General features: G+C 37.0%; 1 protein-coding gene across 4 annotated transcripts; it reads left to right on the top strand.

The window, feature by feature from the left end:
- Positions 1-4,199: 4,199 nt before the first annotated feature.
- Positions 4,200-12,508, top strand: LOC131005093 (topless-related protein 1-like). 4 transcript variants are annotated; one of them, XM_057931900.1, is made up of 27 exons: positions 4,200-4,443; positions 4,832-4,878; positions 5,054-5,192; positions 5,284-5,463; positions 5,555-5,668; positions 5,743-5,901; positions 6,092-6,272; positions 6,357-6,477; positions 6,850-6,959; positions 7,049-7,223; positions 7,322-7,431; positions 7,530-7,599; positions 7,684-7,757; positions 7,844-7,939; positions 8,018-8,113; positions 8,521-8,648; positions 8,733-8,967; positions 9,078-9,236; positions 9,365-9,436; positions 9,620-9,769; positions 9,864-9,974; positions 10,050-10,229; positions 10,315-10,443; positions 10,536-10,631; positions 10,770-10,958; positions 11,047-11,213; positions 12,108-12,508. In XM_057931900.1, the coding sequence occupies exons 3-27, from the start codon at positions 5,113-5,115 to the stop codon at positions 12,316-12,318; spliced, it is 3,393 nt and encodes a 1,130-aa protein (XP_057787883.1). In that variant the 5' UTR covers positions 4,200-4,443; positions 4,832-4,878; positions 5,054-5,112; the 3' UTR covers positions 12,319-12,508. The 4 variants fall into 4 exon arrangements, with proteins under 4 accessions (XP_057787883.1, XP_057787884.1, XP_057787882.1 ...); XM_057931901.1 differs by having other exon boundaries at positions 4,227-4,443; positions 6,092-6,269; XM_057931899.1 differs by lacking the exon at positions 4,832-4,878 and having other exon boundaries at positions 4,227-4,443.
- Positions 12,509-16,718: the final 4,210 nt, after the last annotated feature.

Below are 16,718 nucleotides of genomic sequence, written 5' to 3' on the forward strand. Positions count from 1 at the left end.
GGAACGGCACGAATTTTAAGAAAAAAGTTGTTGAGTGTATTGGGAGTGGTGGTGTTAGAGCACCCACAGTGGGTGACCCCATAGCCCCCCACTCGAGTCACCCACTGCAGAAGGCGGCGTCTCGAGGGTGCCCCGATCTATCGGGGCTGACCTGATGTTGTTTGGGGAAGGCGCGTGTTGTACACGTTCCTATATTAAAAAAATAATAATAATAAAATTCAAACTTTTTTTTCTTTCTTTTTTCTTTATATACTCTTCTCCTTCTTTTATCTTCTTCCATTTTCTTCTATATTCTCTCTCAATTTCTCTAAAAAAATGGATCCATACAATCCAAACTGATACGACCCAAATTAGGTTCCCGACCTCTCCAGTGGAGGCGATTATCATCCCGATTTGACGAGTATCAACTTGGAGGAGGAATCTCGTCAAAGCGGCGACGAGAAGGCACTGCCCGCCCACAGTGCGTCAAAGCCCAAGAAAGGAGGTTGACAGAAGGCTATGGCCTTCAAAGAGAAGGCGCCGGCTCCTATGCCGGAGGAAGGAAGGGTCGTTCGACACACCTACACCCTCGAGGAGACGGACCTTATTGTCCATGTTTGGGCAGATGAGACCAAAAATGTCGTCCGGGGTGTCGATCATAAGGGAGAGGCCTATTGGGGCCGGATTCTAGACCGGGTGAACGCCCTCCTCGGCGTCGCCTTCAAACCCCGTCAAAAAAGGGACACTTCACCCGAGTGGCTGCGGAGGTGAAGTTGTGGGAGAATGTTTGGGTGGAGGTTTTCACAAAGTGGTCTTCCGGCCATTCTGATGATATGCTCCAACAGAAGGCCCAAGGCATCTTCCAAGGTAAGAGCCCAACTTCTGGCCCCTTCAACTACTGGAATGCATGGATGATGCTCCGAATCAATCGAAGGTTCAAGTCCATGTACCTTGAGGGTAAGGTCCATTCCTCCAAGAAGACGAAGACGTCGGAGGCGCGCGACTTCACCACCTCGGCATCGGGCGATGAGATCACGTCTTCTCGGCCAATTGGAAACAAGGCGGCAGCGAGAGCGATAAAGGGGAAGGCGTCGCAAAGCTCGAAGACTCCACCGCAATATAAGGAGAGGTTGGATAGATCGGACGACAAGCTGAAAAAAATCATCGACGAGTACTCCAAGAAGAACAAGCTGAAGAGGGAGATCCACGACGATCGAATTTTATTCATGAAGATGGACGACATGGATCCAGAAACCCTCCAAATCCACAAGGCTCGGGTGGCGATGATCTTAGCTAGGTTGAAAGAACAAGGAGATCTTTAGGTTTTCATTATGTTTTTAGGTTTTAATTAAGTAATTTTAAATTATGTCTTTAGGTTTTCTTTTCTTTTTTCTCAATGTAATTTTTAGGATTTTTAAATTTAATGAAGTTTAATTTTAAGTAAATTATGTTATTTAAATATGTGCAATTAAAATTAAATAAAAAATACAAAAATCGAAACTAAAAAGATCATGTCAGCTATCAAGTCATCCTACTGTGGTCTCCTTAACCCAATGTGGTCCCCCTTCTATCAGGTCACCACCACTGTGGATGCTCTTATAATTAAATATTGAGAGTTGTGAAAAAAATGAAAAGTAGGAGTAATTATAAGTAGTGGGGTATAGTCCAAAAATAGTAAATAAGATTTTTTGTGGACGTCCCAAAAATGAAAGATATGAAGTTCTTTCGTGGACGGCGAAAATACTTTTATTAATGACTGAAAATTTAAAATGCCCTAGTCCTTAGGTTATAGTATATGAAAAATACCATTTTTTATAAACACAAGCATCATATGCGATATTCTTTAAATACCCTTGATGTTGATGACTCTGCTTGATTTTTTGTGAAACTCTTACATATTTGATCATTTTGACATCTTTGAGTCATAAATGTATAAGAGAAATATGAAAAAGAGAATGTTTTGACATCTATCGTTCAAGAGTTCATCTAGCCGCTTGGGCATCCAGATCATTTCACCGGACGACCAGATCATCTAACCGATCGATAAAATAATATGGCTGCCCGGTGAAATGATCTAACCACCGGTTAGATGAACTCTTGACTGATAGCTATTAAATAATCTATCTTTCAGTTTTTCTTACACATTGCTAATTGATAGCTGTCAAATCGGTCAAATGTGTAAGATTTTTTCACAAAAAACCAAACAAAGCTATCAAAATCAAAGGATAAAATAGATTCTTCATTCAAACTTAGGCATAAAATGCTTAAGTTTATAAAGCATGACATTTTTCACATATAAATTAAGAAATAAGACATTTTTAGCTATTAACTCTTTATTCATCATAACATCTTTCATTTCAACAACATGGAAGTATGGAACTGTTAAAATGAGATAAGACAGTAAGGTTGGAAAATTAATATTAAAATTATAAATATATGCATAATTAATATATATATATATATATATATATATATTATAAATGTAATTTAATTTTCAGTTTCATTCGATTTTAAAACAGTCAATCGAATCGAACCGAAGAATCAATTTTTTTGAAAAATAAAATAGAAACCAAGCAAAAAAAAAATAAAAAAAATCATATTTTTAATTTTTTTGTTTGGATCAATTTAATTATTCGATTTTTAAATATTTTGCTCATCCCTAATAGCGGACCCGATTTGAACTGTATTCACCAAATATAATTTATATTTTTATGTGTAATGTTATAAGATTAATTCGGACTATATTTATGCTAGAAGGAACAATTATATTCTAGGCTTGGCCAAATTAATAGTAGTTAATTAGATTGTTGTTTATGTTAGACAAAATTAAAATTAGTTAGATCAAAATGAATTAATTTTCTTAATTTATTTTTTTGAATTGCAATTATATATATATATATATATATATATATATATATATATATATATATAGGGTTGAGTTCAATAGAGAATTATCTTTTTATTCATTATGAACAAATCTATTCATTTTACGAACAGATCAACATAAGTAATGAACAGTCGTATTTCGTAAAAATAAATAAAAACTCGCCACCAGCAGGATTCGAACCCTTGGCAAATTGTTGTTCATGTGGTACATTGATTTGTTCATTAAAATTATAGATCTGTTCGTTTTTATTTTACGAATTCTCTATTCTCCACAATATTTAGCTTCTCTGTTGAACCATTCTCTCTCTATATATATATACATATTGGTATATATTTCCTATAAGTTGCGATTGTAAATTAGCTACAATGAACGGTTTCTTGTATTATGCTATAATTTAAGTATTTTTTTTGTTATTGATGATCGAATGGAAGAATATTATTGGTGCATGAAAATCCGCATGAGGCATAAACCGTATGTAAGACAGAGAGAGTGTGTGTTTGAGTTTGCTCAGGCGTGAAAGAAGAGAGACAAAATGTATTTGAATTTATTGAAAAAATGCGAGAGAGTGTGTTTTTGATTAAAATAAAAAATAGTATAATTAAGAAGTCTAATAATGTAATGCAATCAACTTTGCGATATTAATGAACATGAATACTAGAAGTAATACTTTTTTTTTTGAAAAATACTAGAAGTAATACTTTAAAATTAAAATTAGTGTGTAATATAGCAAAATTAAGAAGTATTCTCTTTGTTTCATTTGACAATGACTCCATTATTATTTGACACGATTATTAAAAAGAAAAGTAATTAAATGATAAAAAATTGTGGCATTTATAAATTTTTGTGAAATACATGATTTTCTTTTTTAGAATATATTATTATCAATAAAAATGTAGGTAGTAAATTATTTTGGTACCAAGTTTTACAAAGTTGGATAGTTTTGTATTTCCACAAAACAAAATTTGGTGTCCAAAAAAGCAGGTCAATTTATAGCGGCGAATATCGCTGTCTCTAATTTTTCCAGCAACAATAATGTCGTACGAAAAGCTCAGTCACAGCCGTTGGATGCAGCGACGACTACGTCACCAGGGCCCACCCGCCACAATGCAGTCCAATCAGCGGTTTGGAAGGCTTTGTGCACCGTACGCGAAATGTAGGGCATTGGAACCCAGCTCGCAGCCAAAGATACCGAGTCGATTACTCGAAGCAAAATCGAACCGGCTCGGTGGGCCCCTTTTATACTGTACTTATTGTGATAAGCTGGTGGTCCAAATGATAAGCAGTACGGCTTATCATCTTCAATATCTTGCTCCTTCCGACATAGGAACTCATTTATATGTTGCTGCAATCAAGGTTGTAATCCCCTTTCCTCCAACGATAGTCTAGAGAGAGAAACCCCTTTGTCTTTGTATGCATATTTGTATGTGTATGTAATATGTATGTATCTATTATTGTGAGATACATATAGAGAGGGAATACATGTAGACACACCTTCACTCCCTTTTAGAGAGAGAGAGAGAGAGAGATCGAACCCTACTTTCACCTTGAGTTCATCGCTCTCTGCTTCAGTTGATTTTGTAACCCAACTCTTCATCTCTGTTTCTTTCTAATAAATATATAATATTAAAATAATATATATGAATATTTGTGTGTGTGTGGTAGTATGCTTTTTGTTCCACACTCTGGAATCTTTATTTTGAAGTGCTATTTTCTATTTTCTCATTTTTTCAGCAATGTTTTTCAGCTCCCACCTTTCCTCACTTAGCTCATAGATTGTAATCTTGAAATTGCTTTTGGGGTTTCTTTAACTACCCTTTTCCTTTGCATCTCGGATTCGATTTAAAGCCACTTTCATTTGTCTCTGATTCTTTTCTATTAATTAACCTCGGATGTTGCAATTCTTTATCAAAATTTCGACCACATATTGTCGGTGCATGCTCAAACCCTCCTATGCTGATCTTGCAGAAAAATCCAAACTTTTTCCCTTAATTGAGGTGATCTAAAGGATCTAGGTTAGTCTTGGTTATTTTCTTCTTTTGCCATTTTTTTGGGGGTTTTGTTTTTATTACTGTGTTTTTCTTGTTTTGCATTATTTTGTACTAGTTCCTTTGCAGCTCATGTGAAGTAATAATTAAATGAAGGGATTGTTTTTGCTTCACCCTTGATTTTTCTTTTGGGTTTTTGCAGATCTGTTTCTGTAATAGCTTTTGAAAAGTGGCGCTGTGACTGGAGAAGAGGTTATTAAAATGTCCTCTCTGAGTCGAGAACTTGTTTTCTTGATTTTACAATTCCTGGATGAAGAGAAGTTTAAGGAGACTGTTCACAAGTAGGTTTCTTTTTTTAGTGATTTACATATTTGGTGGTTCTTTTTGGTATGTAAATTTCGCACTTCATATTTGTGACCATTCTAAAAATAGGCTCGAGCAAGAATCGGGGTTTTTCTTTAACATGAAGCATTTTGAGGATGAGGTGCACAATGGGAACTGGGAGGAGGTTGAAAGATACCTCTCTGGCTTCACAAAAGTGGACGACAATCGCTATTCGATGAAGTTGTTTTTTGAGATTAGAAAGCAGAAGTACCTTGAAGCATTGGATAAGTGAGAATCTAACACTCATCATTTAGAATCTGAATTAGCTCTTCAGAGAGTAAAGTGGGTAGATTATGAAATTGTTATCTGTGTTGTGTAGGCATGATCTGTCCAAAGCTGTCGACGTTCTTGTAAAGGATCTTAAAGTGTTTTCATCTTTTAATGAAGAGCTTTTTAAGGAGATAACTCAGCTGTTGACGTTGGAGAACTTCAGGTACTTGTTCATTCGTGATTTGTTGGCATCAACACGATAGACATTGAAGATGTTTGTACTTAAATATGTGTCAGGGACAACGAACAGCTCTCCAAGTATGGAGATACAAGATCTGCACGAGCTGTTATGCTAGTTGAACTGAAGAAGCTTATTGAGGCAAATCCATTGTTTCGTGACAAGCTGCAGTTCCCTAACCTCAAGAACTCAAGGCTCAGAACGCTCATTAATCAGAGGTAGACTTCAGTTTGACACATTAAATTAATTATAACTATACGATATTCTTCATGATCTATGGACTGATATGTTGACACTCTTGAGAATTATTACATATAGTTTCTGAATTACTTTAGTATTTACATGGATAGGATATATGCTATGCCCCTAGTTTGGATAGAGGAGACTAAATACGATTTACATATGCAGTTTGAACTGGCAGCACCAACTTTGTAAAAGTCCCAAGCCGAACCCAGATATTAAAACACTCTTCGTGGATCATTCATGCGGACAGCCAAATGGTGCAAGCACTCCTTCTCAAGCAAGCAATCCCCTGCTCGGAGGAGCAGTACCAAAGCCTGGAGGCTTCCCTCCGCTGGCTGCTCATGTGGTTTGAATTTGTATATCTTACTTAACTGATGGATTTTCTTGCCGTGATTCGTTATACTTACTGGCCCGTGATTTTTGATACCAGCCGTTCCAACCTATGCCTGTACCAGTTCCAACACCTCTCGCTAGTTGGATGTCTAATCCACCTGCTGGAACTCATCCAGCAGTTTCTGGTGGGCCTCTTCTTGGTTCTCCTCCAATTCCAGGTAACACTCTCTCTTTATCGGTGACGAGGATTCAAGTGTTGGGATAAAATGATGCTTGCTAAGTTTTGTGCCTCGCAAGACTATAATCCGAGTGGCTTGATTTGTTGAACATCCTATGATCAAAGAACTTGTAATGCATATTGTCTCAAAGGATTCTCAATTCGGTCTGCAATAGAGTGGTTATGATATGCTCGGGGGAAGAATATGATATGCAAATTTTATTGTTTATATTTATGGGTCAGACATGCCGAGATGAATAGGTCTCCTAAATTGTGCCGTGTGCATTTATGATTCACTTCTTAGATGGAACATCCCTTAAACTTTGTGCTCACAAAACTTGCAAGGTCTAAGTTTATATCTTGTTGTGTACAGCTGGGTTTAAGTATCCCAGGACTCCACCAACGAACTCATCTATCGATTTCCTATCTGGTGATTCTGATCATGTGAACAGAAGAACCAGGCCTTTGGGGATTTCCGATGAGGTAGTTAGATGCCAAGAAATTCAAAATCTTCAGATTAGATAAATCACTGTTGTTACATTCGTTTGGTTATATTTACTTTTCATATGCAGGCAAGTCAGGCAAGTCTTCCTGTGAATATACAGCCTCTGTCGTTTCCCGGGATTGCTCATAGCCATACTTTCAGTGCTCTGGACGACTTTCCAAAATCTGTGGCCTGGACTTTCAACCAAGGATCGTCTCCTATGAGCATGGATTTTCATCCTGTCCAACAAACACTACTTCTAGGTTGAGTTAACTGGAGAAGATATATTGTTGATACTTCATTGGGATTTTTTTTTTTTTTTTTTTTTGTGAACTCAATAGTCTATGTATGTATAAATCAGTTGGCACAAATGTGGGAGATATTGGGTTGTGGGAGGTTGGTTCGAGGGAGAGGCTCATGCAGAGAAACTTCAAAGTCTGGGATCTAAGCAAATGTTCCATGTCTTTTCAGGTTGCCAAATATTTCTTGAATCAAAATATGGCAATGGTGATTATTGAATTCATTTAGTTTCGAAGGTTTCTGAGTCTTTATTGTGTTGTTAAATTCAGGCTGGCGTGGCGAAAGACCCTGGTGTCTCGATAAATCGTGTTATTTGGAGCCCTGATGGATCTTTGTTTGGTAGTAGTTTAGATGATATATCTTTCAATTAAAAGAAATTCTAGAAGTTATTTGATTTACGATCTTTATTTTGCGGCTTAATAGGTGTTGCATATTCAAGACACATTGTACAAATTTATTCATTTCATGGGAAAAATGATGTTCGCCAGCATTTGGAGGTATCATACAATCATTCAACCTTTATTCACTTATGAGAAAGTTTATGTTTTATATGAGAAATTGTAACTGATTACTTGTGTTCCAGATCGATGCTCATGTTGGTGCAGTAAATGATCTTGCATTCTCCCATCCCAATAAGCAGCTCTCGGTGATAACCTGTGGGGACGACAAGCTTATCAAGGTTATTTAAGTTAAACACTAGCTTGAAAGAAATCGAACAACATCATGTGATATCATTCTCATAATCTTTGGATCCTAGGTTTGGGATGCCACCACTGGTGCAAAACAATATACTTTCGAAGGTCATGAAGCCCCCGTCTATTCTGTATGCCCTCACAATAAAGACAGTATTCAGGTAACAAAGCACTATACGATTAGCTTTTTCTATAACGTAAGCATATCATGCCAATCTTTTAGCCCTCAACAACTAAGGCTGCGTTAACTTTAATGGATAATTATCCATAGAAAATGATGGATAACAAAAATTTGTGCCTTTAAATGTCTCCTTTCTTTTCCAACATTTGACACAAAAGCATTTTTCCTTCCTTATTTTCACTTCAAGGATGGATAATATTATCCCTCCAAAAATGGGGGGATAATATTATCCATCCTTGAAGTGAAAATAAGGAAGGAAAAATGATGAACTTCTATTTTGTGTAAAATGTGGGAAAAGAAAGGAGAAATTTAAAGGCATGAGTTTTATGATTTCTGTAGGGTTTATTGAGATTTTGTGGTGGTTATGATTTCTTTGCCTTTTTCCAGTTTATCTTTTCTACAGCTTTAGATGGAAAAATTAAGGCATGGCTCTATGATAATCTGGGATCTCGAGTCGATTATGATGCCCCTGGTCGTTGGTGTACGACTTTGGCGTACAGTGCTGATGGAAAAAGGTTCTAAACTGCTGCTGAATATCTATTTGTTGTGAATTTGTCACTCAACCATCTAAGATTATAATTTGGCAATTTCTTGCTCAGGCTTTTCTCCTGTGGGACGAGTAAAGAGGGGGAGTCTCACATTGTGGAATGGAATGAAAGTGAAGGAGCTGTGAAGAGAATATATCAAGGCTTCCGAAAACGATCTTTGGGGGTCGTGCAGTTCGATACGGCTAAAAACAGGTTTTTGGCAGCTGGTGATGATTTTTCCATCAAAATCTGGGATATGGATAATACTCAACTTTTGACCTGTATTGATACCGATGGAGGCCTTCCTGTGAGTTTCAGTGATAACTTCTTTATACACACACACGCACACTCATACATATATATCATGCGACAAGTACTGCGCATTGAGCCTTGATTTTACTTTTTCACAAATGTAAGGCAAGTCCTCGAATCCGCTTCAGCAAGAATGGGACACTGCTAGCTGTTTCTGCCAATGAAAATGGGATCAAAATATTAGCGAACACTGACGGCTTTCGTGTACTACGTGCCTCTGAGAATCTTGCTTTTGATGCCTCGAGAACATCTGAAGGTGCTAAGGTACTTTTTTCAGCTTGGAGTATTGCAGGCATCTTTCTAACTGCCTCTTGTGAAAGAATGAGATAGGAAGAAAGAAGGAAAAAGTGGGGAAAAATAACTGAAGCTTTTCGTATTGTCATAACCTGCAGCCCGTTGTAAGCCCGATATCTACAGCAGCTACAAGTAGCATGGAACTTGCTGAGAGGGTGGCCTCTGCAATGGTTGGTATTACTCGCCTTTTGCTTTTCTCTGCTGCAAACAATGTGCTGTTATTTTGCACCACTAGTCGGACTTTTATGCACCTATTCATTCTGCTTTTTTTTTTTTTTTTTTTTTTTTTTTATGGACTGCAATTTGCCTTACAATTTGTGTTTGCTGAAAGCTTAGTCTTTGATTTTTGTTAGAATCGGGACATGAGAGATCATGGTGATGTTAAACCTAGAATAGCAGCAGAGGACACTAATGACAAATTAAAGAATTGGAAGCTTAGTGAAATCAACGAACCATCTCAGTGCCGGTCCTCAAAACTTCCCGAGCATTCGAAAGTAACAAAGGTATAATGTTCACTAATTGAATTTTATGCAAATGTCTCGTGCTTTTGTGTTGGAGCGCTAACATGCATGCAAGCTGTTGGTCTCGTTGCAACAGATATCAAGGTTGACATATACGAATTCAGGTAGTGCCATACTGGCATTAGCTTCAAATGCAATCCATTTACTTTGGAAATGGCCGCGGAGTGACCCTAATTTTAGTGGAAAGGTGAGGACAGAACTGAAGTTTCTCCCCTCTATAATTTTCAAGCACTAATCAATTCAAGACGACTGCTCTCTGTAGGCAACAGCTAGTGTTTCGCCTCAATTATGGCAGCCATCTAGTGGAATCTTGATGACCAATGATATGCCCGATATGAATCCCGAGGAAGCGGTTCCCTGCTTTGCGTTGTCCAAAAACGACTCTTATGTAATGTCAGCCTCAGGAGGGAAGATCTCTTTGTTTAACATGATGACTTTCAAGGTAACTAGCAGGGCTAGCTTATGTTTCGTTGTGCTCCTGCCCCTGAGCAAGAATTTTTACCTCTCGACTTTTTCGATAATTGCAGACTATGACAACTTTTATGCCTCCACCACCAGCAGCAACATCCTTAGCTTTCCATCCTCAAGATAATAACATAATTGCTATTGGGATGGACGACTCCTCGATTCAGATATTTAATGTTAGAGTAGATGAGGTATCTCATAAGCACATGGTATCAGCATACATTGTTCTTGTGGTTAGTTCATACAGTCTGGGCAGCTTATCGATGATATCCACTTCGTGCAGGTCAAGAGCAAGCTTAAAGGTCATTCTAAACGTATCACGGGACTTGCTTTCTCAAACACATTAAACGTGCTCGTTTCATCGGGTGCAGATGCTCAGGTCGACAACTTTATCAAACTCTTTCTTTTGCTGCAATGCTGTTGCAGATAGAATGCACGATTTTGATGTTAAGATTCTCAATGAATATAGATATATCTCTTACATGTCTGCTGAATTTAATTTGTTGCCTCACTCCAGCTATGTGTGTGGAGTTCTGTTGGATGGGAAATGCAGAAATCCAGATTCTTGCAACTGCCGTCCCGGAGATCGCCTGAGGCGCCATCTGAAACACGAGTGCAATTCCATCATGACCAGACTCACTTTCTGGTCATACACGAGACTCAACTAGCCATATACGAAACAACCAAATTAGACTGCATACATCAGGTAAAAGAAAAAATCCCTAGAAGGCATCAATCAAGAAAATCAACTGAGGTGATATCCTCTTAAAATATAACCATATTTCTCCTTGCAGTGGGTACCGCCTGAATCTGCTGCCCCGATATCTCATGCAACGTTCTCATGCGACAGCCAGCTGGTTTATGCTAGTCTGGTAGATGCTACCATCTGCATATTCAATGCTGCACACCTTCGTTTGCGGTGCCGTATCAGTCGTTCCGCTTATCTTCCTTCAAGTGTCAGGCAAGTCTCTTACATGATACTATGTTTTTCATGTTCCATTACAAGGCCTCCAATCTGTTCTTTAGCCTATAGGTTATTTTTATTCGGAATAAATGGAATTATGAGTCTCTGGACTAAACATTAATGAAAGTGTGAGGAACTCGATTTTAACAAATGAAAGTAGAGCAACGCAATTTACAAAAGGGACAATTGCATTTAAAAACATGTCTCTTACACGTTTCATGGTTTGCGATATGAGTAGTTCTTAGAGTTTAGAGAAAATTGAAAGAAAGGGACAAGATAGACTATAAAAAACATCTTAGAACCAAATTTTCAACCTGCAGGATTATGGACTTGTTTAACTTGGCTGAATTTTGAATTGGCGCTGTAATTACCAATTTCAAAATCATGTTAAAAGCCAAAAATATGTGCAAAGTTCATTATAATGTGCTATTACAGAAACGACAGTCATTTTAATCCACGTTAGTTTGAATTTTGCTCATTTTCGAATCTGTGTTGTAATTGCAGAAATTGTGAAGGCTGTGTTTTAGGTGCAACGATTTAAAAGTCATGTCATTGACCGGAAACATGTACTATTAACCTTTTAATTAAAACTTGAAGGTTGTGTTTGTGTTGGCCTAGCGATAAAATGGTTAATATCTGAAGGTAAAGATTTTGGGTTCAAGTCCACAGTGCATTTCTCCTTTGTAGATGAGCTCTGATTTTTCACGTTCTTGAGAGATAGTTTTGTTCAAGATACAGGGTTAGTTAGCCCACCGTAATACACACAACTCTCCTCATTGAATCATCAATGCGAAAATATTACATTTGGTTACATGTCGTGTTTCGTGTGTAACATGTCCATTGCATGTGGTAGCAAGAAATGTTGTTCTGATAATGGTGTGGTACCTGCAGCTCTAGCATTCACCCAATGGTAATAGCTGCACATCCACAAGAAGTGAATCAGTTTGCATTAGGTCTGTCAGACGGGTCGGTCCATGTGATCGAACCTCATGCGTCCGAGGCCAAGTGGGGGGTGCCTCCGCCACCGGAAAATGGTTCCACGAGCAATGCACCCGTCACTCCTTCAGTCGGAGCCTCATCCTCAGACCAGCCTCAAAGATGATCTACATGTTGGTATTCGTCTTTTTGCAACACTGCTTGTTTATTTATAACAGATGCAGACAGTTATGGTAAGAATATTTATGTGATTACACCAAGTAGAAGTAAATTATTACCCTAATTCAGACAAACAAATTCTGTTGCAACCTCTACTCGACTAGTTCATGTTAATAATCGATGCGTTTTTACTGCTCGCTCCGTTTATAGTGCTGACTTTATACAGTTTGAATCATCTCGTTGCAAATTATGTTTGAATTTGTTCGATAACATTTGAGGTGACATCAGTATTGAGTTATGCAATTGACGTTCAAAGATTGAAACGCACAATCGTCATTCAAAAAAGAATGAATCAGAAATTAGAGCCTAAATTAGCACCGAATTCATCCTCATAAACAATTACTCCATACTATTTTGCTTCATCAAGAACCACACTACTCTCAAACCAACATATAATCACAATTAATAATCTATACATTTCGATCGATCTTCAATGGTTGAAAACATAAGTAAATGGATCGGAGATGTCGATCCATACTAGTACTAGTTTACATCTTATATCAAAATAATATGCATGATAGTAGTATTTACTTATCTCACATAAAGACAAGTATATTATAAATTCATTTGCAATAATCTCAACAACCACCACCTTACCTTATCAAGTAAGAATACTTCCATTACTTCTTGTGATCGTATTTGTCTTTCAAATAAAATGAACAATAAACACACTTACTTCCACGACCAGAAATGCTTGATGTGTTCTCTCTTTCTTTTCTCGCTTTTAATTCACAGCTCACACACAACAGCACGCACAGGAATGTGAAAACTATGAGATATAATCGAAACAAGAAGTAATGAGGCTCTCCCGTATAACAACCTTGCATGATACACCATATGTCATGCTTTGGGAGAATAAGATACGAAACAAATTAAATGGCATGGCTTTCCAACATCATATTTGAGATTAACTAAGCGCTGTTAATAGCTACCCAAAAGTATCCACGTTAAGATACACAATTTATGCTTAAGTAGTCAACAATCTATTTTGCTCTTTGCAAAGAGGCATTTTAAGGATTTGTCTAGTTTTTATCGAAAAATCTTATATATTTATGTCAAAAGTAAAAATGTGTAATAAAAATATTAAATGATGGCTTAATTGTTGCATTTTTCGATCAAAATTTATGAAAAAAAATGAATGGTTCGACATCACGAAGCTAGCTATATATACAATACTTCCCTCTCGTCCCATTATTGTTGTCTCATATTGTGTAGTAGAATCCATACATTTTGGAAGGGTTAATTAATACCTAATATATCTCAATTCAATAGGCCACAAGTCCAGGGCGCGGATGTTAAAAACGAATAATTTATAAGTCGAAAGAGAGAGAATAATTACTTTTTTTAAGGTATACTTGTAAAGAGAGAGAGAATATGAAGATATTTTTTTTAAGTGAAAAAGAGAGATCATTATTTATGAGACATAAATGATTGATGTAAATAATGAGTTGACTAATGATGTTTGTTATGTGTTAATTTTCCATTTTAGAAAGTGGCTTATTAAAGTGAGACTTTTAAATAAAAAAGATATGACCTATTAAAGTGGGACAGAGAGAGGTAAGTAAGACGTACAATAATAATGAGAAAGATGGAGGAGAAATATACATGTACACCGAATATCCAATAATAATGAGTGCAATATTTTTATTAAAGTATAACTACATAAGGAAGAATGGGAATGAATTACGGTGAACACTTAAACACACAAACACATTTGGTTGGATTAGTAGCTGTGTTACATTGAATACTAGTCAAATTAGGATATGGTCCCTCACATCTTGTTGTGCATGCTACGATTCCTTTCTTGCCGCATAATGGTTCATCAAAAGTAGCAAAGCATTCTTTTGCTTTTGCATCAGCAAACAATACTAATCCTCTCTCATCTGCATTATAATATAAAGAAGAAAAAAGAAAATCATTAGCAAATTAAGCTCGTCGGATTCTTCCACATATATGATATATACCTACTGTGATACTGATTTCTAACTTTTATTGTTAATATTATCGTATACATAATTATATATAAAAACTCAAACCTGGAATGAGGAAGCATAGAATAACTAGGAAGAGAAATTTTGCAGAAATATGTTGAACCATTTTTCCTTGGATCTAGTGTTGGCTACCATTGTATATATGCTTTTAATGTATGTTTATATAGGGCCGAACCATTCCAATATTTAATTTTCAGTCTTGATTTAGTTACTTAATCTGATGTAATCATATATATTGTGCGTAATCACTCAATTTAATACCGGATTTCCGCTATGTAATTACTACTGACATTCAGCTAACATTTTGGAAACTTGTTTATTTTCTTAAACCAAAAGTCCAATATCACGTTATTAAAAAATGAAAAGATTTTTTCATATTGCATTTAGGAATTAATTACAGCTATTGATTTATAACAGAAAATAGTCCAACAGATTGAGAAGGCCCTTAATTTCTTCCTTGTTTTGGATTGTGACAGTACTAAAATCAATGTGAGCAGCCCAAAAACTTTTCGGATTGCAATTTTACCAGCCTAGGCTTAGGCTCAATTGGAAAACATTTATGCACAAAAGATTCAATTATATATTGAAGCTTAAAAAAACGACGTCGCCTAGGCCCAGTTCAGCTGCTTCGGGCAGTGTCGTCACCTCCGCCGCCAATCATGACTTCGCCACTGACCACGACAGTGATCGGAAGCGGCTCTCACGGCCCCAACGTGAAAATCTACATTTCATCAAACAACTTCTCACGGCAATGCGAGAAACTCGACGAGATTGTAAACTCGGCAGCAAGATGTGACGGATTTCGGTATCGAGTTGTTCCCGTCGCCGGCACCCTTGTTGATGATGATGGAGGAGAGTTGACTATACGAGCGAGGTCAACGCCGTGTTGCAGAGGCTGAGGAGCTTGTGTTGCCGAGGCTGAGGAGCTTTAAACATTTTTTTTAACTTCATCAATGCCAGGGGTCAGTTCAGCAGACATAGGATATACTCCCTCCATTCACCAAAATATGACCTACTTTATTATTTTGATTCGCTTATAAAAATATCATAACCTATTTCTAATAACAATTTAATCAATTTGTACATCTATTTCTACACTCACTAATTTAATTAAACTTTTTTCATTTTTCTAAATTTATGATCTATTTCTCCCCTCACTATAAATTTTCTTAAAATTTGCGACACCTTCTCTTAGGTCATATTTTTGTGGACGGGTGAAGTATATGCAAAGACCTACTCATGAGATATACTAATAAAGTGTATAATTAAGGACATTTACTTTGCGTGATTGATAAGATGTATGATCGAATATATTTTTCCCTTGAAATTGTGATTTTTCTAATACTGCTCTTTCAATAGGATAAAATTAGTATAGTAAAAGTGTGTAAAGGTGTGAGGTCATATTGTTTGTAGTGCAAAATTATTACCAAACATAAAAACAGTACAAGATCAATGTGACAACCCAAAAAGAAAAACATGACAAAATCAATGGAACAAAGAGAGTATATATTTACCGGTACGAGTATACTGACTGACGAGATTGTTGACTGATGAAATTTATATACTAAGTGGCGGTGAAGCGGCGATTACTTTAAGTTCTATCAATAGTCGTGGCTATAATCCTTTAGTGATAATGAGAAGTGTAATTTATGTTTCATTCATTAAGTGTGAGATATAGAGGAGTGTTTTTTTTTTTTTTTTTTTTTTTTGAGGAAAAATATAAAATCAACCAGAGTTTACATCAAAAGAAAGAGCCCCGCGCAAAGGTAAAGGGCGAGGAAAAACGTAAAGCAAACTTAGCTAAACTATCAGCTATAGCATTCCCCTCTCTAGGAGTCTAGCTGAAAGCAACATGAGAAATAGAAGCGCAAAGCTCGAAAATCTGAGTGAGAGAGTCCCTCAAGTACCAAAGATCATTATCCTGCTGCATGAGTAACCGGTAGAGGGATTGGTTGTCAGTTTCAAAGATTGCGTCTTGGATACCTCGTTCCCGGCATAAACCAGCGCCTTCCAGCATCGCCATAGCCTCTCCTTCAATAGCAGTGAATGCCCCTGTAAAGAACCCATATTTGCATCCAACTGTAGAGTTTTCTTCATCTATCAAAACAACACCCAATCCGCACCCACGCCTCGTATCGACCGCAACATCACAGCATACTTTAGCTTGTCCCTCCCTAGAGAAATTCACATTGCATGCCGACCTCTGTTGGACCTCCACAGCAGGGGAGCTCTCCCATTGAGCACGGGCAGCCATGGCAATACAATCCACATGGGTAAGCTTTTTTCCTTCAAAGATCAGCAGGTTTCTGGCATACTAGGCAGCCCACAGTGTCGTGGCAAAAACTGCATGGATCTC

This window comes from Salvia miltiorrhiza, chromosome 1 (assembly GCF_028751815.1).
Source record: "Salvia miltiorrhiza cultivar Shanhuang (shh) chromosome 1, IMPLAD_Smil_shh, whole genome shotgun sequence".
NCBI lineage: Eukaryota > Viridiplantae > Streptophyta > Magnoliopsida > Lamiales > Lamiaceae > Salvia > Salvia miltiorrhiza.

Coding starts and splice junctions, on each gene's coding strand:
- LOC131005093 (XM_057931900.1), top strand. CDS start 5,113: ATGTCCTCTCTGAGTCGAGAACTTGTTTTCTTGATTTTACAATTCCTG. Junction 5,669..5,742: donor TTGACGTTGGAGAACTTCAG/GTACTTGTTCAT, acceptor AATATGTGTCAG/GGACAACGAACAGCTCTCCA. Junction 10,444..10,535: donor TTAATGTTAGAGTAGATGAG/GTATCTCATAAG, acceptor CACTTCGTGCAG/GTCAAGAGCAAGCTTAAAGG.